At 51.7% G+C, this 20,214-nt stretch overlaps 1 protein-coding gene and 1 long non-coding RNA gene across 5 annotated transcripts in view; one reads left to right on the forward strand and one right to left on the reverse strand.

Annotated features, from left to right (window-relative positions):
* Positions 1 to 10,257, reverse strand: part of ADCY6 (adenylate cyclase 6) — a 24,382-nt gene extending 14,125 nt beyond the window's left edge. Inside the window, exons 1-2 of one of the 4 annotated variants that reach the window (XM_063672719.1) lie at positions 10,058 to 10,257; positions 2,639 to 3,506 (exon numbers count right to left, since the gene is read on the reverse strand). In XM_063672719.1, coding sequence (XP_063528789.1) covers positions 2,639 to 3,506; positions 10,058 to 10,188 — 999 coding nt within the window. In that variant the 5' untranslated portion in view covers positions 10,189 to 10,257. Of the gene's footprint in view, positions 1 to 2,638; positions 3,507 to 8,939; positions 9,118 to 9,517; positions 9,581 to 10,057 lie in introns of those variants that run through there. The other 3 variants (XM_054442203.1, XM_054442202.2, XM_063672720.1) reach the window with 3 other exon arrangements.
* On the forward strand, positions 9,159 to 19,832 carry LOC134740373 (uncharacterized). Its single transcript, XR_010127798.1, has 3 exons — positions 9,159 to 9,254; positions 10,035 to 10,521; positions 19,641 to 19,832. It is a non-coding gene; the product is annotated as an uncharacterized LOC134740373 (long non-coding RNA).
* Positions 19,833 to 20,214: the final 382 nt, after the last annotated feature.

Genomic DNA, 20,214 nt, shown 5'->3' on the forward strand with positions numbered 1-20,214 from the left:
GGGCCTCCTAGCTTCCCTTCCCAGTCCAGCTCACAGGCCCAGGATCAACTAGGCTGAGCTCCCCCTCCCAGCAGCAGGGGTGAAGAGAGGGGCACACTATCTCCCTTGGGGGTTTCTAAGAATAGCCCCCAGTGGGGGAGAAGGGAAGGGGGGCAAACCAGGCAACTTCCCTTCCTGGCCCCAGGAGCCCAAGAGGAAAATGTGAGTCACGGTGGAGGGAAGGGGAAGGGGGACGAGACTGAAATAACTCTGTACACACATGTCCCTATCTGACTGTGAGAAAAAATGGATGCCAGGGGACCGGAGGAGACTCCAAGCTGGGCCTGGGTCACTGGATGACACTTTTCAGTATGTCTAAATGAGTGGGTGGGTAGGGGACAAAGGCTCCTTCCTGTGATTATGAGTAGGGGTGGATCTGGGAAGGGGCTGCCCAAGTAGACGAGGAAGAAGGCCACAAACCACACCCATCTAGAAACCCACATACCCGAATGGGCACAGGGAATGTTTCTCAGCCCAGAGAAGTTGTACGGGCAGCCCTGGCCCCAAGGACTGGCACAGGGGCAGCAGTGACTTTCGCCACTGCCCCAAGAATGTGCCTATCGAGATCCATTAGGTGAGGCTGTAGCCAGACACTCCTGGGCACTCCTGGGGAGACAGGCACAGTCCTGGCCTCCCTGGGACTGCATCTCCCCAGTCAGGCACCGGGCCTGGCTCTGGGCACCATGCCAGTCGTTTGCAGGGAACAGATGCCCACCCAGCCCATGCCTGGCCAGAGAGGAAGGGGAAAAGGAGACACCACCTCTAAGCTCCTTCCCCAGGAGGGCAGTCCAGCCATAAAGCCCTGGTTGAGAGCCAGCCTGGAAGAGAAGCTTTGGGGCGGAAGGACCTGGCCCTTTAAGATGTCTGACAGTGCCCTAAGGGCACGTGCTCCACAAACAAACGGGCTATAAAGTTACTTTTAAAAAGGTACGTTCTGGCATTCTGGCATTCTGGCCAGGTGCGGTGGCTCACGCTTGTAATCCCAGCACTTTGGGAGGCCAAGGCCGGTGGATCACGAGGTCAAGAGATCGAGACCATCCTGGCCAACACGGTGAAACTTGTCTCTACTAAAATACAAAAATTAGCTGGGCATGGTGGCGCGCTTCTGTAGTCCCAGCTACTCAGGAGGCTGAGGCAGAAGAATCACTTGAACCTTGGAGGCGGAGGTTGCAGTGAGCTGAGATCGCGCCACTGCACCACTCCAGCTTAACGACAGAGCAAGACTCCGTCTCAAAAAAAAAACCACAAAAAAAAACAGGTAAGTTCTGTTCTGTAGCACAGGCTGGGTGGAGAAGGGCATCATGCCAGAGAACCTAGCTTCTCACCCTGGAATCCCCAGGCAACTTCCTCTCTGTGGCTGAGGCAGGGTGGGTAACAGGCCACAAGCCTTCAAAACCTTGAGCAAGATAGCACTCTCTAGATAGGGTCCAGTGGAGGACCAAGGCGCTGTGCTGATGGTGGGGCTGTGCCTACAGCAGCGCCTGAAGGACCCTGGCCTCAGCTCCCTGGGCAGGGGGGTAACATGAGATGGCAGATCCACAAACTAATGTCTCTCTGAAAGGGACTTCCCAGAAACCCCTTCGCTGGGTACCATGCCTTCCAGCACTCCCCACACCTCCCTGCCCCCAGGTGCGAACACTGCCCAGTCGGGTTCTACTCCACTCTAGGAAAGGGTGGGGCCCCAACCGCAACATGAGCTAGATGTTATTTCTATTCCAGCTTTGCAGACTGGGAAACTAAGGCTAGGAGAGGTGAGGCTAGTTGTCTAAGATCCCACAGAAAAGAATACAGCCCACTGGATAAGCAGGTCAGCCTACAGCCACTCCACACGGAGCCGTGGAGTCCCACCTCACACACACTTGGAGCCTGGAGGCAGCAAAAGGCATGGACGGAGAACCTCAAGGAAAGGCGCCCAGGTCCCTGGTGCCCAGCATGGGGAACATGGGATACAATCAGACTTAACGCTCCTCTCTTCAACAGTCCAACCCCATTCAAACCACATCCAGCCCAGAGAGAACTGACCCCAGCTCTTCACCTTCCCTGTCCTCCCAGAAGTGGCCTTGGTCCAGGAAAGAGGGGACTCCTCTCTTGCTGACAACATCCAAAACCTGCTCTGTATCTCCAGATCACCACCTAGAGCTGCTCTTCAGGGATAGCACCAGCGCCTGAGTCTCTGGTGTCAACTTGCCAGCTGAGATGCTAAGGCCTGGACACAGCCTGCACTGCCTTTTCAGCCCCACGGTGGCCCTGGGGCTATATACCACACCCCTGCCTCCAGCCCCACATTCTGTCTCTACAGACTGCACTATTTTAGCGGGCTAAAGAGCCAAAGACGAGGGCCCATGGTGACAGAGTTCAGGCTTGGGTCCTGCGGCCCTCCCTTCCCTCAGCAGTGCCCTCTACCCCAGATCCCACATGGAGGCAGACCCCTGAACCCTCGCCTCCCACCTCCTGCTCCTCCTCCCAGATACAGCCAGACATCCCTGCACCCAGCTTCCACCCATGACTCACCCGCCCTTCCTCACTAAGCCCCCACCTGCTTATGAGGTGAGAAATTCCCCACCTGCTGCCCTCCATCCCTGCCTCCCTGGCCACCTACCTGCTTCCAGAGGAAGGCATCACCACGGTTAAGTTGCCAGGCCAAGATCAAATGCAAGGTGGAGAGGCCCAGGCCGCTGAGGACGGCAGCCCGCATGCGGATGGGGAGGAGGGTGTAGGCGATGTAGACAAAGAACACAGGGCACCAGAGGCCCGCAGAGGCGCTGCGCGGGTCTGCTGCGAGGGCGCCCCCGACCTGCACTGCCGCCAGGATGCCCAGCACCACGTAGCTCACCACCCACATGGAGTCCTGGCGGAAGCTATGCCGGTTACACACCACCATGAGCCCCACGAACAGGGCGGCGGCACAGGCCAACAGTGCCACATAGGCAGGCTGAGGGCGGGCGGGTGCGGCGTGGAAAGCCAGCAGCACCGCCGTGAGCAGCACCAGCACCGCCATCAGCAGCGTCAGGCTGCTCTGGTTCATCTGGAAGAAGTACCGCTGGTACAGGCGCTCCAGCTTGGCCGAACGGAACTGCTTCGACTGGAACACCTGCACCAGACGGCGCCAGCAGGATCGCCCACTCCTGGACACCGTGTCGGGCGCCACCTCAGCCGTCCCGCCCGCTGTCGTTGTCACCTCGGTATCCTCGAAGCCCAGGGCCACTGCCCGCAGCCCCAGCTCCTTGCCCTTGCCTGGGCCGCCCCTCCGGATGAAGGTGTCATCCTGCCAGGGGCACCGAGGGGGGCCCGCAGGGGTGGGGCTGGGTGGCTCTGCATCCCGGAGGCAGCTCATATAGCGGGGCGTGCAGAAGCCACCTGCCCGAGTGCCACGGCGCCGCGAACGCTTCTGCCCATTGCGTTCACCCCAGGCTGTTTTCCGTTCATCCACTTTAGGGACCAGGAGGCCACTAAACCATGACATGTTGCTGGTAGGGAAGGAAGGAGATAGTATTAGAGACCATCCAATAGGAGTAGTATTAATACCACCATCACAGCCACTGCCACCACTAGTAGCTGATTACCTAAGCACTTCCCACTGACAAGCTATGAGTTTCATCCTCATACAATTACTTGGAGGTAGGCAACAAGGGTATCCCCAATCAACAGGTAAGAACCCAAGACACAGTGAGGACAAGAAACTTGCCCAAAGCCAGGTACAGCGGCTCACACCTGTAATCCCAGCACTTTGTGAGGCCGAGATAGGAGGATAGCTTAAGGCTAGGAATTGTCAGAGCAACCTGGGCAATACAGCAAGACCTTGCCTCTATTAAAATTTTTAAAAATTAGCCTGGGCCAGGCGTGGTGGCTCACGTCCATAATCCCAGCACTTTGGGAGGCCCTGGCGGGTAGATCACAAGGTCAGGAGTTCAAGACCAGCCTGGCCAAGATGGTGAAACCTCGTCTCTACTAAATATACAAAACTTAGCCGGGCGTGGTGGCGGGCACCTGTAATCCCAGCTACTCAGGAGCTGAGGCAGGAGAATTGCTTGAACCCGGGTGGCAGAGGTTGCAGTGAGCCGAGATCGTCCCACTGCACTCCAGCCTGGGTGACAGAGTGAGACTCCATCTCAAAAAAAATAAAAATTAGCCTGGTGTGGTGGTATGCACCTATAGACCGGGCCATTCAGGAGGCTAAGGCGGGAGGATTGCTTGGGCCCAGGCGGTGGAGGCTGCAGTGAGCCAGGATTGTGCGCCACTGAACTCTAGCCTGGGCTACAGCCATAGCCTGAAAAAAAAAAAAAAAGGAAGGAAGGAAGAAAGGAGGGAGGGAGGGAGAGAGGGAAGGGAGGGAAATAAAATAAAATAAGAAAGACTTGCCCAAAGATCCAGCAGCCACATAAGGGAGAGAACCAAGATTCTAAACCAGATTTGTCTGACCCCAAAGCCAGTATACTTGAAAATTTCCCTAAAAGGCACTGATTTATTGGTGGTCACAAACTCAAGTGCTCAAGTCAATGAGTGAAGCAGCTTATGGTTCAGAACTGGGAGGAAAAGAGTTCATACCCTGTGCATGGGGCAGGCACCACCCAGCAGCTGTAGACTGTTGCCACTGGGTCCCAGTGGGGCCCGATCTGATTTTTCTCAACAGAAGCAGAAGAAAAAATCTGGAGTTTTTTTTTTTTTTTTTTTTTTTTTTTTTTGAGACGGAGTCTCATTCTGTCACCCAGGCTGGAGTGCAGTGGCACGATCTTGGCTCACTGCAAGCTCCGCCTCCCGGGTTCACACCATTCAGCCTCCCGAATAGCTGGGACTACAGGCGCCTGCCACCACGCCCGGGTAATTTTTTCCATTTTTTAGTAGAGACGGGGTTTCACTGTGTTAGCTAGGATGGTCTCGATCTCCTGACCTCATGATCTGCCACCAGCTAACAGTGATAATCCTAAGGCTCTTCAGCTTCCTCACTGCACCCTAGTCACAAGAACCTCTTTGCTGTTTCCCAACACACCCCGCACAGGCCAGCCTGGGACCTCAGTGCCTGCTGTTCCCTCTGTCTGGAACAAGAGCTCCTCCAAGTCACATCCCAAATGTCCCCTTATCAGTGAGGCTCTCTCTGACCACCCTACTAAAATAGCAACCCCCTTTCCTGGAGCTCTCTATCTTTTTCCCAGCTTTATGCTTTTTCTCCATAGCTCTAATCAGCAACTGCCATTCTATATATTTTTCTTATGTGTTCATTTTCTGTCTCTCCTGACTGGAATGTCAGCTTTATGAAGGCAAGGATTTTGACCTGCTGTGCTCACTGCTGTATCCACACCCCTTAGAAGGACCTAAACAAGTGTTCATTGAGGCCAGGTATGGTGGCCTACACTTGTAATCCCAGCACTTTGGGAAGCCGAGGCAAGTGGATCACCTGAGGTCAGGAGTTCGAGACCAGCCTGACCAACATGGTGAAACCCCATCTCTACTAAAAATACAAAATTAGCCAGGCGTGGTGGCGCGTGCCTGTAATCCCAGCTACTCAGGAGGCTGAGGAGAGAGAATCGCTTGAATCCAGGAGGCAGAGGTTGCAGTGAGCTGAGATCACGCCATTGCACTCCAGCTTGGGCAATAAGAGCGAAACTCCATCTCAAAAAATAAAATAATAATAATAAATGTTCATTGAGTAGATGGATGACTGGATGGATGGACGAATGATACTCCATGCACTTTCTCTATGCTTTAAACTGTTCAAGATCTTTTCACGTCCCTAATTCCGTCAGATCTTCACCAAAACCCTGAGAAACTGGTCCTGTCGCCCCCTGGGGCACAAGACAAATTTGAAAGGAAAAATATATATAAACAAAAACTGAAGTCCATGGCAGTTTTATATGGCTGGCCCAAGTTATAGACATCATGGTAACCAAATCAGTCCCAGATCCCACATTTCCTGGAGGAAATGTCATTAACTGAGGTGGGAGGACTCCATGATGATACCTTTAATGTGACTCCTGGCTGAGCCCAGGTCAGAATAAGATGAGGCTGAAAGCACTGTCATCCATGCATGCCTGTGTCCCCACCAGGGCCACACTCCTCTATGCTCACAGAGTACCCTGAGGGGTCCCTTGTGCTTAAACCTGCTGAGCTAGCAGCACTGACATTTGTACTCACTAGGGGACAGGATGGAGGAATACTCAGCACTTGCCCCAGGTGGCCACAGAATGAGAGCTCAAGCCAGATGGGCAGCACTCGAAGCAGACACCCAGGGACCCACAAGCAGAAGGCAGGCTGGGGAATTCTCTGCACACCCCAAACCTCCCATCCCTGGGTCACCCTCAGCCAAGTTCTGTCGGCACCCCTTCTCCTATATCCCACAGAGCAGCATGTCCTTCAACCTCCTTTTGTTTTTTGGTTTAAGACAGAGTCTCACTCTGCCCCACCTAGGCTGGAGTGCAGTGGCGCAATCTCAGCTCACTGCAACCTCTGCTTCCTGGGTTCAAGCAATTCTGCCTCGGCTTTCCCATAGCTGGGATTACAGGCACCCACCACCACACCCGGCTAATTTTTGTATTTTTAGTACAGACAGGGTTTCACCATGTTGGCCAGGCTGGTCTCGAACTCCTAACCTCAGGTGATCCGCCTGTCTCGGCCTCCCAAAGTGCTGGGAGCATAAGCATGAGCCACCATGCCTGGCCCCTTCAACCTCTTAACATCACCAACAGCACCATCTGGAAGGACAGATCAGGAATACAAGACTTTTGGTCAGGCTGGCATTTGGAAAAGGTCACCAAAGAAAGCCTGGCTCTTCAAAATACTTCATTAGAAGCATGATCTTTGGCATGAGACCAGGTTCCAAACCTTAGCGTGATTATTTGCTAGCCGCACTGCCTTGCGCAAGTTATTTAACCTCTCTGTGTCAGTACCTTCATCTGCAAAATGGAAATGATAATGGTCCTCAGGAAAGAATCTAATAATGCCTGTCAAGAAGTACACACTTGAAAAATATTAGTTTTTCTCCTCACTCTACAATACTTTAAACCCAAACCTCTGTCAGCGTCAAGAGATGGAAAGATGAGAAAATCATGAGCAAGAACACACGTCTTTCTAGCCAGTCAGATGCCTGGTTCTATCAGTCCCCGTGTCCTTGGCTGTCAGTCCCCAGAGCTGCTGGAGACAGAGCCCAGAGTGAGCAGGTTTCCCACCACCATCCACCACCCACAACATTTTGCTTCAGCCTCCTCCATCACCAGTCCCCTTCCCTGTTCTTATCCCCCCACACACCACCCCCCGCCCCCCACCACCACTGGCCTGGACCTGTTCCCAAAGGACTAGTTTCTGGCCATGTTCCAAGCCCCCTGGAAACACATCCTAGCATCTGGCTCATACTCACAGAGAAAGGGGCAGACACTATCCAGGAGAATGCATGACCCTCCCAGGAACACTCTGACCCCCCCAAGGGGATAGCTTCAGAGCTGTGTAATTGTCCAACCAACTGCAACCATCTCACCCTGGGCTCCACTCCAGGCACTGCCCATCCCGCAGAACTTGCCGGCCTCCCAGCATTTCTGGCACCCCATGCCAGACTGGTATGGCAGGGAACAGGGGAGAGCACTGTTCCAAGCCACAAAACTTCTCTATATGGTCCCCCAACCCACTTTGTCCAGCAACCCATCACTATGAGCCCTGGGAACACAGACCACCTCCGTCCTCCCCAGAGTCAGGCTCCTAAGCCTTGTGCCTCTGATCTCCTCCTCCCCTGAGTGTTGGTCCATTTGCTCTCTCACAGATCTGCTGTTCTTCATACCACCGGCTCCCACAGCCAGAGCCATGTCCCATTCAGCCTGGCAGGCCCAGGCTCAGTGCCTCCCAGACCTCAAGTCCCTCCCAAACCCTGATCAGGCTGAGACCAGAGTTTGGAACCAGCTAAGGCCAAGGCCCAGCCCTAAGGATGGCTCTGCCCACTGCCTTGCCAAGCCTTCCTGGCCACCTCCTGTCTATCCCATCCCCAGGGCCCATCTGCCCCTGCCCTCCTTGGCAAAAGGAGGCTCCAGGGGATTAAAAACGACTTCAGAAAGTTCATGGCAAGAGGCACTGCCCAGGCGGGGCCCAGCAGTGCCAGCACCACCCACCATACTCGGACGTGGGCCTCAATTCTTCAATTCTGGGCCTTTCCAGATGTAGAGGAGCCTACCCAGGGCCTGTATCTGTCGGTCCAGTGCCCGCTGCCGCCTTCTCCCATCCCCAGTTCTCACTCTCCCTAAAGATTACAGAGGGCTCCCACATCACCCTTTACTATGCAACCCCCACCAGGTCCCTCCAGCTCACAGGGGTAATCTGGTAAGGGGAGGATATGGGCAAAGAGGCTCCCACGCCTGATTCCACCTCTAGCCTTTCAGTCGAGCCCCAGAGTCTGCTTTGAATAAAGTCAGCTCCCCTGCCCAGCCTGCGGCAGGCCTTGGGGCATGTGGGGAGCCGACCCCACCCCTTTCATTCCCAAGGTTTGGGGTGAGGGGAAGGAGAGGGACTCCCGCAGACAGAGGGCATACCTCCCTCTGCCCAGGCCGGTTCCTCTCCCCTAAATGGAATCTCCCCCAAACTCGGAGACACCCCACAGCCCCGCAGCAAAAAACTCAGGCCAGCCCCTCCCCCAGTACGTGCCAGATCCTCCTGGCCTCTGGGCCAGCCTGGAACTCGCCCCGTGGAGGGAGGCAGGCGGCGGGCGACGCGGGTGGCGAGCGCCGGACCTAGGAGTCCTCGATCCCACTGCCTCCATGACTTCCCTTTGCCAGCCCCAACTCCCTCGGGCAACACTACCGAGACGACCCGTCCCAGGCTTCGGCGCCCCCACCCACAAACTCTTGTCGAGAGCCGCTCGGGTGCGTTCCAATCCCGGCGCCCCAGGAGCCCGGGCGGCCACTTCCCCCAGCCCTCAGCGCGCTCACCTGCCGGCCCGGCTCCGCGCCTGCCCTGGGCCCCCGCCCCGCCGCCCCCGCGGGCTCCGGCCGGCCGGCCGGCAGTCCCGCGGTCCTCCGAGCCCGCGCGTCCTGGCCGTCCCGCCCGCCGTCCGCCGTCCGCCCGGCCCTCGCCCCCTCCCGAGCTGTCCAGCGCAGCCGCCCTCTACCCCGGATCCAGAAGTCCCCTCCCCGCTGGCTCCCGGACTCCCCGCCTTAAAGGCACAAGCTCCTTTTGTCTGGGCATCCCCCTCCCCCTCCCCAGAAGCGGGGGCCGAGTCGCCCACTCCCCTTCCTAGCAGCCGGGTAAGGGCGAAGGAGGCCAAATAATGGGACCCCTCCCTCCGCGCGCCCCCTCCTCTCCTCCGGCCGCTTCCTTCCCCAGTCCTGGGAAGACAAGCAGCTACTGTTCTGGGATCAGGACCCCGGGGGGAGGGGACCTCGCAGCCCGGTCCCCTTCCCTTCACCCCGGCCGCCTCCTCCGGCATTCCTCTCCCGCCCTCACTCCGGGGGTCCCCGAGCGCGCCCGCAAACCCACCCCTCACGGCTACATCCCCCGCCCCGCCCACCGAGGGTCGCCTTCCTTCCTGTCAGGGTCCCAGGGGTTGGGCCGGCGCCCCGCGCACACTCTTCATCCCCACTTCCTCCCTGCCCCTGCCCCAGCCCCAGCGCCAGCCCCCACCTAGCCATTCCCGCCCTGCCTGTCACGGCCCTGCGCCCTCCCGCGGGAACTCAGTTTAATAATTAATTAAGCTCTCATTCCACAAGGCGCCAGGTGTGTGCGGCCTGCTTGCCCGCACACTTCTTTCCTCTTCCCCCCAGCCTCTGGGGCAGCGGCCCCGAGGCGAACCTGCTGGACCCAGAGCCCAGTGGAGGGACCCAGGGAAGGGGCACTCTCCCTGCCGCCCCCGCAACCCCCCCGCCCTACCCTCTGGGAGCCCCTCCCCCGCACCTGCCAACTTGCAGCCTCACCCCCAGGCACCTTTTACCCAAAGGGCTGTGCTTCTCTGCTGGGGGTTGGAGGGGCTGCTGGGGTGCATTGCTAAGTGCACGAACTGAGAAACTGGGACTTTTATTTATTTCCAGCACGGAGCAGCTGCCCAAGTTACCTGGGAGATGGGAAAATCGTGTGAAAGCTGGTTAACCCTTTGAGGATTAGAATAATGGTGGAAGCAGAAAGGAGAAGGGGTTTCACTCCCAGGATGTAGGTAGGTGAGTCTGACTTTAGAGGGGGTGCCATTCTGGAGCTGGGAAGAAGGCAGCCTGCCTGGCTTCCTTTTGAGGCCCCTTCTCCATTCCCTCAGTCAGACCTCTAGCTCCTCCCAGTTCAGCCCTTCCCCAAGCAGCCTATTCCCCACCCAAGATCCCAAGACCTAGATATCTGAAGATGCTTCCTCCTCAAGACCAGCCCTCCCTGCAGTCCTGTCCTACAAGGCTCAAGTCTTGTCCACTCCAAATCACCACTGGGATTCCTAAGTCCAGGACAGAGCTTCAGGCAAGGAAAAGAGAAGAGTTGGGAAAGCCACTTTCCAACATTTATCAGCCACGTGTACCTGCAAACTATATACCTAGGGTAAATCATCACTCTCTTGAAATGGGAATAAAACCATCTGCCTTGTCTTTCTTACAGGGTTTTCAGAATCAGACAGAGAAATGTTTGTTATAATGTTTGAAAATGGGAAAGTGGTACTTTCTCATTTTCTCAGTTGTGCGGGCCTGGCCTGTAATTTGATCTTTGGGGCCTCTTTGCCGGACTTCTCAATTCAAAATTTCCTTAAAAATTGTTTTTGCTGGCCGGGCGCGGTGGCTCACGCCTGTAATCCCAGCACTTTGGGAGGCCGAGGCGGGCGGATCACAAGGTCAAGAAATGGAGACCATCCTGGCCAACAAGGTGAAACCCCGTCTCTATTAAAAATTAGCTGGGCGTGGTGGCGGGTGCCTGTAGTCCCAGCTACTCGGGAGGCTGAGGCAGGAGAATCGCTTGAACCCGGGAGGCGGAAGTTGCAGTGAGCCGAGATCACGCCATTGCACTCCAGCCTGGGAGACAGAGCGAGACGCTGTCTCAAAAAAAAAAAAATTGTTTTTGCTATCAAAATTTCCTCTTCAAAATACCTGAATCAGGTTATCTACCACTTACGCTTAGAATAATGTGCTCATGAGCCACATGGGGAAAATGCAAAAAACAATTGAGATAAATATGCGTTAAAAAATGAAATTTTAGGCCAGGCGCGGTAGCTCATGCCTGTAATCCCAGCACTTTGGGAGGCTGAGGCGGGCGGATCACGAGGTCAGGAGATCGAGATCATCCTGGCTAACACAGTGAAACCCCATCTCTACTAAAAATACAAAAAAAAAAAATTAGCTGGGCGTAGTGGCGGGCGCCTGTAGTCCCAGCTACTCTGGAGGCTGAGGCAGTAGAATGGCATGAACCCAGGAGGCGGAGCTTGCAGTGAGCCGAGATTGCTCCACTGCACTCCAGCCTGGGCGACAGAGCGAGACTCCGTCTCAAAAAAAAAAAAAAAAATGAAATTTTAGCTGGGCACGGTGGCTCATGCCTGTAATCCCAGCGCTTTGGAAGGCCAAGGCGGGCAGATCACGAGGTCAGGAGTTCGAGACCAGCCTGACCAAAATGGTGAAACCCCGTCTCTACTAAAAACACAAAAATTATCGGGGAGTGGTGGTGCGCGCCTGTAATCCCAGTTACTAGGGAGGCTGAGGCAAGGGACTCGCTTGAACCTGGGAGGCGGAAGTTGCAGTGAGCCGAGATTGCGCCACTGCACTCCAGCCTGGGCAACACAGCAAGACTCTGTCTCAAAAAAAAAAAATTAGCCGGGCGTGATGATACATGCTTGTAGTCCCAGCTACTCAGGAGGCTGAGGCAGGAGAATCACTTGTACCTGGGAGGTGGAGGTTGCAGTGAGCAGAGATCATGCCACTGCACTCCAGCCTGGTCAACAGAGCGAGACTCCATCTCAAAAACAAAGAAATTTTGTATTTTGGAATGGAAGGCCTCGTCCTTCATTTTATTTTAAAATGAGAAAAAAAAATTGGACACCATCCAAGTACGCTGGAGAAATATGCTAGGGGTCCTTCTCTAGGCACTGTAAATCACACCGGCCATCTCTACCCTAGTGTGTGATTGGTGTGTTAGTCTGGCGTCCTGCATTCCATTTTCAGTTCCTAAAGGGCAGGCCACCGTCAAATCTATTTCTAGCACTATAGAATATTATGACTTTTCTTTTTCTTTTTTTCTTTTTGTGAGACAAGGTCTCGCTCTGTTGCCCAGGCTCACTGTGACCTCCACCTCCCAGGCTCAAGTGGTTCTCCTGTGTCAGCCTCCCGAGTAGCTGGGATTACAGGCGCCCACCACCACACCTAGCTAATTTTTGTATTTGTAGTAGAAAGAGGGTTTCTCCATGTTGGCCAGGCTGGTCTCAAACTCCTGACCTCAGGTGATCTACCTGCCTCAGACTCCGAAAGTGCTGGGATTACAGGCGTGAAGCCACCGTGTCTGGCCTTAGAATCATTTTTTTTTTCTTGAGACCGAGTTTCGTTCTGTTGCCCAGGCTAGAGTGCAGTGGCACGATCTCTGCTCACTGCAGCTTCTGCCACCTGGGTTCAAGTGAGTCTCCTGCCTTAGCCTCCTGAGTAGCTGGGATTACAGGTGCATGCCGGACATGAATATTACAGTCTTAAGTTCCGAGAGGGCAGGGCCACCATCAAATCTATTTCTAGTACTACAGAATATTAGGACTTATTTTTTTTTTTTTTTTTGAGACAGGGTCTTGCTCTATTGCCCAGGCTGGAGTGCAATGGCACGATCTCAGCTCACTGTAACCTCTGCCTCCTGAGTTCAAGCGATTCTACGTCAGCCTCCCAAGTAGCTGAGACTACAGGCGCTTGCCACCATGCCCGGCTAATTTTTATATTTTTAGTAGAGACAGGGTTTCACCATGTTGTCCAGGCTGGTCTCAAACTCGAGCTCAAGCAATCCACCCGTTGTGGGCTACCAACGTGTTGGAATTACAGGCATGAGCCATTGCGCCTGGCCAATTGGAAGGTTTTAACTCTGAAAAAGAGAAGAAAAAGAGAGAGAGGCAGTCAGCAGGAACTGTATTTCTCCACGTCTAGCTTGCTTGATCTCAATGACCTTTTTTTTTTTTTTTTTTTTTTTTTAATAATACAGACCATAGTCACAAGAGTGATGTATTTTCAATCTCTCATTTTCAGGAAGAGGAAACTCTTACAAGCAGAATGTATTATATGTAAGTGCAAGCTTCACACAGCCAAAAGTGTATCTGGACAACACTCTATAAATAAGCAGCGTTGAAAACACCCTGCAATGTAACTAATGGATAGGCTTGAGTGCCCTGAGCCTTCCTTGGGTTGTTTGGGTTACAGCTAAACTAGCCTCTGCCTACGCCCTTTTACAAAGCAAAGATTTCTTTTACAATGCAAACAACCATTCCCTAGCTTTTCTGTCTTAAAGATCAAAAGTCTGCACAATTTGGCCAGGCGCGGTGGCTCACGCCTGTAATCCCAGCACTTTGGGAGGCCGAGGCGGGAGGATCACCTGAGGTCAGGAGTTTGTGACCAGCCTCAACATGGAAAAACCCCGTCTCTACTATAAAAATACAAAATTAGCCGGGCGTGGTGGTGCATGCCTGTAATCCTAGCTACTCGGGAGGCTGAGGAAGGAGAATTGCTTGAACCTGGAAGGCGGAGGTTGTGGTGAGCCGAGATCACGCCATTGCACTCCAGCCTGGGCAACGAGAGCGAAACTCTGTCTCAAAAAAAAAAAAAAAAAAGAGAAAAGAAAAAACACCAAAAGTCTGCACATTTTATTTTCTGAAAGTAAGAAAAACAAAGACATATAAAAACAATTCACGGCTGGGTGCGGTGGCTGGTGCCTGTAATCCCATCACTTTGGGAGGCCAAGGCGGGCAGATCACCTGAGTCAAGAGTTTGAGACCAGCCTGCCCAACAAGGTGAAACCCCGTCTCTCCTAAAAATACAAAAATTAGCCAGGTATAGTGACACGCGCCTGTAGTCCCAGCTACTCAGGAGGCTGACACAGGAGAATAGCTTGAACTCGGGAGGCAGAGGTTGCAGTGAGCCGAGATTACACCACTGCACTCCAGCCTGGGGAACAGAGTGAGACTCTGTCTCAAAAAAAAACAAAAAACAAAAAACACACACACTCATTCAATCTAGCAAATACGCCTTGTCCATTTCACTACCCCTAACATCACTGCTGCTACCACCACCACCACCATCACCAGTCCAGAGACTCACAACCCCTTCTACTCCCAGGGTTGGAATAGGCTCTGGCCAACTCCATTTCCACCGCCACCACCACCACCAGCCTTGAGAATGGGCTCAACTCCATGTGAGCCCATTCATGGGGAAGGATACAAAATCCCTTCCCCATCCTCTTAGATCCATTATTCATTCATCCCATAAATATTTATGTATTTATTTATTTATTTTTGAGATGGAGTCTCGCCCTGTCACCTACTCTCGCTACTGTGTGTTAGGCACTCTTCTATTAATAGGTGCTGAGGATACAGTAATTGAACTCAGCAAACAGAATTCCTAGTCTCATTAAGCTTACCTTCTAGTGGGAGGAAACAAGAAATAAATGAATAGATGAGGTTGGGCGTGGCAGCTCACACCTACAATCCCAGCACTTCGGGAGGCTGAAGCACAAGGATCACTTGAGCCCAAGAGTTTGAGACCAGCCTGGGCAACATGGTGAGACCTCATCTCTACAAAAAAAATTATTTAAAAACTTATGAAAAAATGATGAGCCAGGTGCAGCGTCTCGTGCCTATAATCCCAGCACTTTGGCAGGAGGATTGCTTGAGCTCAGAAGTTTGAGACCAGCCTGGTCAACATAGCGAGACCTCATCTCGACTAAAAAATTTTAAAAATTAACCAAATGTGCTGCTGTGCACCTGTGGTTCCAGCTTACTCAGGAGGCTGAGGCAGGAGGATCACTTGAGCCCAGGAGGGCAAGGTTGCAGTAAGCCGTGATTGCACCACTGCACTCCAGCCTGGGTGACAGACCGAGACACTGTCTCAAAAAAAAAAAAAAAAAAGCTGGGCACGGTGGCTCAGTAATCCCAGCACTTTGGGAGGCCGAGGCAGGTGGATCACAAGGTCAGGAGTTCAAGACCAGCCTGGCCAACATGGTGAAACCCTATCTCTGCTAAAAATACGAAAATTAGCCTGGTGTATGTAATCCTAGCTACTCAGCAGGCTGAGGCAGGATAATTGCTTGAACCCTGGAGGCGGAGGTTGCAGTGAGCTGAGATCCCGCCACTGCACTCCAGCCTGGGTGACAAAGCAAGGCTCCATCTCGGAAAAAAAAAAAAAAAAGAATAGATGAGAAGATAGTTGATGATAAGTGCTATGATGACAATTAGAACGCAGGATCGATAGGAAGTGACTGGGGGAGAAACCTAGAAAGGTCAAGAAAGGCAACCTAGAAACCTAGAAGCCTAGAAGGGTCAAGAAAGGTTCCTGCCTGTTGGGGCTGTCAAGAAAGGTCCCTATAAGGAAGTGCTATGTACATGCAGACCTGAATGACAAGGAGTCAGCCATGCAAAGAATCTGGGTAAAGAGCATTCCAGTCAGAGGGAACAGCTAATGCAAAAGCCCTAAGGCAATAGCAAGCTCACGGTGCTTAAGAAACAGAAAGTCAGTGAGGCTGAAGCCCATGTGTTGAAGGAAGAAAGTATAAGATGAGGTCAGAAAGGGAGGCATGCCCTAGCTAGTGGAGAAGCTCTTAGGCCAGGGAAAGGAGTTTGGATTTCATTCAAAGTGTAATAAGAAGCCTTTCGAAGGTGTTAAGCTCGGAAGTGGCACGATCTGATTTATGGTTTTAAAGGATCATGGTAGCTGCTGAGTGGAGAATAAATTGTGGGATCAAGGGACGCAAGGGAAACCACTTAGAAAGCTATTATAGTGGTCCAGGTGGAAACAGTGGCTTGGACAAGGATGGTGATAGAGGGCGGGGCTGTTGAGAAGTGGAAGGACTCAGGAAATGTTTTGGAATTGGAGTACCCTAATGACCTGCCTTGGCTCTCTCTGCATGGTTTATGCATATCAAATAATTATCAACAATCGACAAATATTTATTGAGTTCCTACCACGTCCCAGGCACTGTGCTACGCACTGGAAGTTACAGCCCAGAGGAGAAGGCCCACTCCACCTCCTTCTGCCCTACTGCCATAGGAGCTCTAGTTTGAGGAAGCTACTGCCCATCCCAACCCCACCCCATTTGCAGGGCGAGAGGCACACCCATTACCCCACCCTACCCACCCCTGCACTCTATTCCAATGCCGATCTGGAATTGATGGGGTGGGAGTAGTATTTACAGCTGGAGAACTGATGCCATAAAAAGAAGAGTCCAAAGTCCTCTTTAAGGTCTCAGAGCAAAGACCAGGAGAGCCCAAAGCTTCCAGAGTGGAGAGGAGTACAGCTAGGGCCATGAGGATGAGGCAATTCTTGGTGCCCACACCACTGCTAGTCCTTCTCTGGGTTTCCAGAGCCCAGACTTCCTCAGTCTTCACTATCCCATTCCGCCGGCACCTATACCCTCGTCCCCACCTTAGTAAATGTCTGGGTCTTGTATGCCCTCTGGTGGCACAATCGTGGCACTGCAGCCCATAGTTAGTCCCCAACTTTTCACTACTCAGTCTGGCTCACAGCTCCTAGGGGCAGTATGGGAAATTCTGGAAATCAGGGAAGGGCTGGAACACTGGTCTCTGGGTGTTGGAGGGATGAGCTAACTAACCCTCCATCTAGTTTTATAGGCAATGCCAGATTCGTATTTTATGAGTTGAATTAACCATGTTTGAGCACCTACTGTGAACTGATCCCAGTCACCAACACGCTGACCCAAGCTCAGATGACTGGCCCCTCCCACCAAAAGCTTAGAGTTTGGAGCTGGGGGGTGTGAAGAAGCAAGAGCAGTTTAGAATTCATTCTGCTTTCAGCAGCAGTGTCAGAAGCCCGAACTTGACCCTCCTAGCATTCCTGCTGCCTAATTTCTCTTTGTTCCTGCCTGTTTTTTATGCCTGATACTCTTGCCTTTCTATCAGTTCTGTGAGCAAGTTATTCACTATCCTTCCAACAAATGTCATTTCTGCTCACATTAGTTGGAGTCTGTTTCTGTTTTTACAATCAAGATGACTGGTATGTTGAGCAATTCATCAAGCCTCTCTGGGCCTTAGTTTCCCCCTTAGTAAAAAAGGGAGGATAGCAATGACTTCCCTGCACAAGGCCATTTTTATTAAACAAGTGTATTAGTTCTCTATTGCTGTGTAACAAATTACCACACATTTAGCAGCTTAAAGCAACACACGTTTACTGTTTCATAGTTTCTGTCTATCAGGAGACTGAGCATAGCTCAGTGGGGTCCTCTACTTCAAGGTCTCACAAAGCTACAAGCAAGATGTTAGCTGAGGCTTCAGTCTCATCTATGGCTGGAATAAGGAAGGATCCAATTCCAAGCTTATGTGGTCGTTGATAGGATTCAGTTCCATATGGGCTGGGCTGCTGGACTGAGGGCCTCAGGCACCTTTCCCTTAGGCCTCTGCCACATGGCAGTATGTCTTCATCCAAGCCAGCAAGAAGAGAGTCCGCTAGCAAACAGAAGTCATGGTCTCTTATAGCCTCATTACAGAAGTGCCGTCCATCACTTTCTGATGGATCAGAAGTAAGTCTCTAGGCCAGCCCACAGTCAAGGGGAGGGGATTACTCAAGGGCATGAATACCAAGAGGTGGGGATCATTTGTGGCCATCTCAGGTTTGCCTGCCACAATGTGGTAGCTGTTAGTCATCTTTCAAGGACTCCTCAAAATGCCACTTCCTTCTTGAGGGCTTTTTAAATTCTTCCCCCACCCAAACCCATCAAAGTTAACCCCTCTTACAAATGATAAAACTTGAAAATGTACTGGATATTAGATGGAATTATATTTAATTGTGTTAGGGAAGGGTAATGTTATTTTTATATATATATATATATTTTTTAGACGGAGTCTCGCGCTGTCGCCCAGCTGGAGTTCAGTGGCACGATCTCAGTTCACTGCAACCTCCATCTCCCGGGTTCAAGCGATTCTCCTGCCTCGACCTCCTGAGTAGCTGGGATTACAGGCGCGCGCCACCATGGCCGGCTAATTTTTGTATTTTTAGTAGAGACAGGGTTTCACCATGTTGGTCAGGCTGGTCTCGAACTCCTGACTGTGTGATCCGCCCGCCTCAGCCTCCCAAAGTGCTGGGATTACAGGCGTAAGCCACCGCGCCTGGCTGGGTAATGTTATTTTGACACTAAGAAATTCCCCCTAATTTTAACATTTATTTATTTATTTAAATTGACAAATAAAAATTATATATATATACATAAATTGTGTACAACATGTTTTGAAATATGTGTACATTGTGAAATGGCTAAATCAAGCTAATTAACATATGCATCATTTCACATGCTTATGTTTTTTTTTTGGTGGTAAGAACACCTAAAATCTACTCTTTCAGCAATTTCAAGTATAGGACGCATTGCTATTAACTCTATTCACCACGTTGTGCAATAGATCTCTTGAACTTATTCCTCTCGTCTAACAGATTTTGTATCCTTTGGCCAACTTCATTTCGGCCCAATCCTCCCACTCCCCAGCCTCCAGTAACCGCCATTCTACTTTTTCTACAAGTTCAACTTCCTAAGATTCCACATATAAATGAGATCACGGCCAGGCGCGATAGCTCAAGCCTGTAATCCCAGCACTTTGGGAGGCTGAGGCGGGCAGATCATGAGGTCAGGAGTTCGAGACCAGCCTGGCCAACATAGTGAAATCCCGTCTCTACTAAAAATACAAAAATTAGCCGGGTGTGGTGGCATGCACCTGTAGTACCAGCTACTTGGGAGGCTGAGGCAGGAGAATCGTTTGAACCCAGGAGGTGGAGGTTGCAGTGAGCCAAGACCACACCATTGCACTCTAGCCTGGGTGACAGAGAGAGAGTCCATCTCAAAAAAAAAAAAAAAACAGAGATCACGTTGCATTTGTCTTTCTGTGCCGGGCTCATTTCACTTAGCATAATATAATATCCTCCAGGTTCATCCACGTTGCCATAAATTACAAAATTTCATTCTCTTTTTTTATGGCTGAATATTATTACATAATGTATATACCGTATACTGCATTTTCTTTATCCATTTATCTGTTGATGGACACTCAGGGTGATTCCATATCTTGGCTATTGTGTGTGTTGTTTTTTGTTGTTGTTGTTGTTTTTTTCTGAGACAGAGTCTCACTCTGTCGCCCAGGCTGGAGTGCAGTGGCGCAACTTTGGCTCACTGAAACCTCTGCCTCCTGGGTTCAAGCAATTCTCTTGCCTCAGGCTCGCGAGTAGCTAGGCGCTCGCCACCACACCAGGCTAATTTTTGTATTTTTAGTAGAGACGAGGTTTCACCATATTGGTCAAGCTGGTCTTGAACTCCTGGCCTTGTGATCTGCCTGCCTTGGCCTCCCAAAGTGTTGGGATTACAGGCATGAGCCATTGCGCCTGGCCTTTTTTTTTTTTTTTTTTTTTTTTAAACAGATCTTGCTTTGTTGCTTTTAACAGATCTTGCTTTTAACAGATGTTAAAACAGATGTTGCTTTTAACAGATCTTTCTTTGTTGCCCAGGCTGGAGAGCAGTGGCTATTCACAGGCATGATCATAGTGCCCTGCAGCTTCCAACTCCTGGACTCAAGCAATCCTCCTGCCTCAGCTTTCCAGAGTAGCTGGGACTATAGATGTGAGCCATTGTGCCCAGTTACTATATCTTGGCTATTGTGAATAAAGCTGCAATAAATATGGGAGTGCAGATATCTCTTCAACATACTGGTTTTATTTCTTCAGATATATACCCAATAGTGGGATTGCCAGATCATATGGTGGTTGAAATATGTTCTTTCTGAGTGATACTACTAAAGTATTTCTTGGTGGACTATCATGATGCCCACACTTTTCTTTAAGATATTTTACTCAAAAAAGAAAAAAAGAAAGGCCAGGCATGGTGGCTCACACCTGTAATCCCAGCACTTTGGGAGGCCCAGGTGGGGGGATGGCTTGAGGGCAGGAGTTCAAGACCAGCCTGGCCAACATGTTGAAACTCCATCTCTACTAAAAATACAAAAATTAGCTGGGTGTGGTGGTATACACCTGTAACCCCAGCTACTCAGGAGGCTGAGGCACGAGAATCGCTTGAACCCAGGAG

This window comes from Pongo pygmaeus, chromosome 10 (genome assembly GCF_028885625.2).
Source record: "Pongo pygmaeus isolate AG05252 chromosome 10, NHGRI_mPonPyg2-v2.0_pri, whole genome shotgun sequence".
NCBI lineage: Eukaryota > Metazoa > Chordata > Mammalia > Primates > Hominidae > Pongo > Pongo pygmaeus.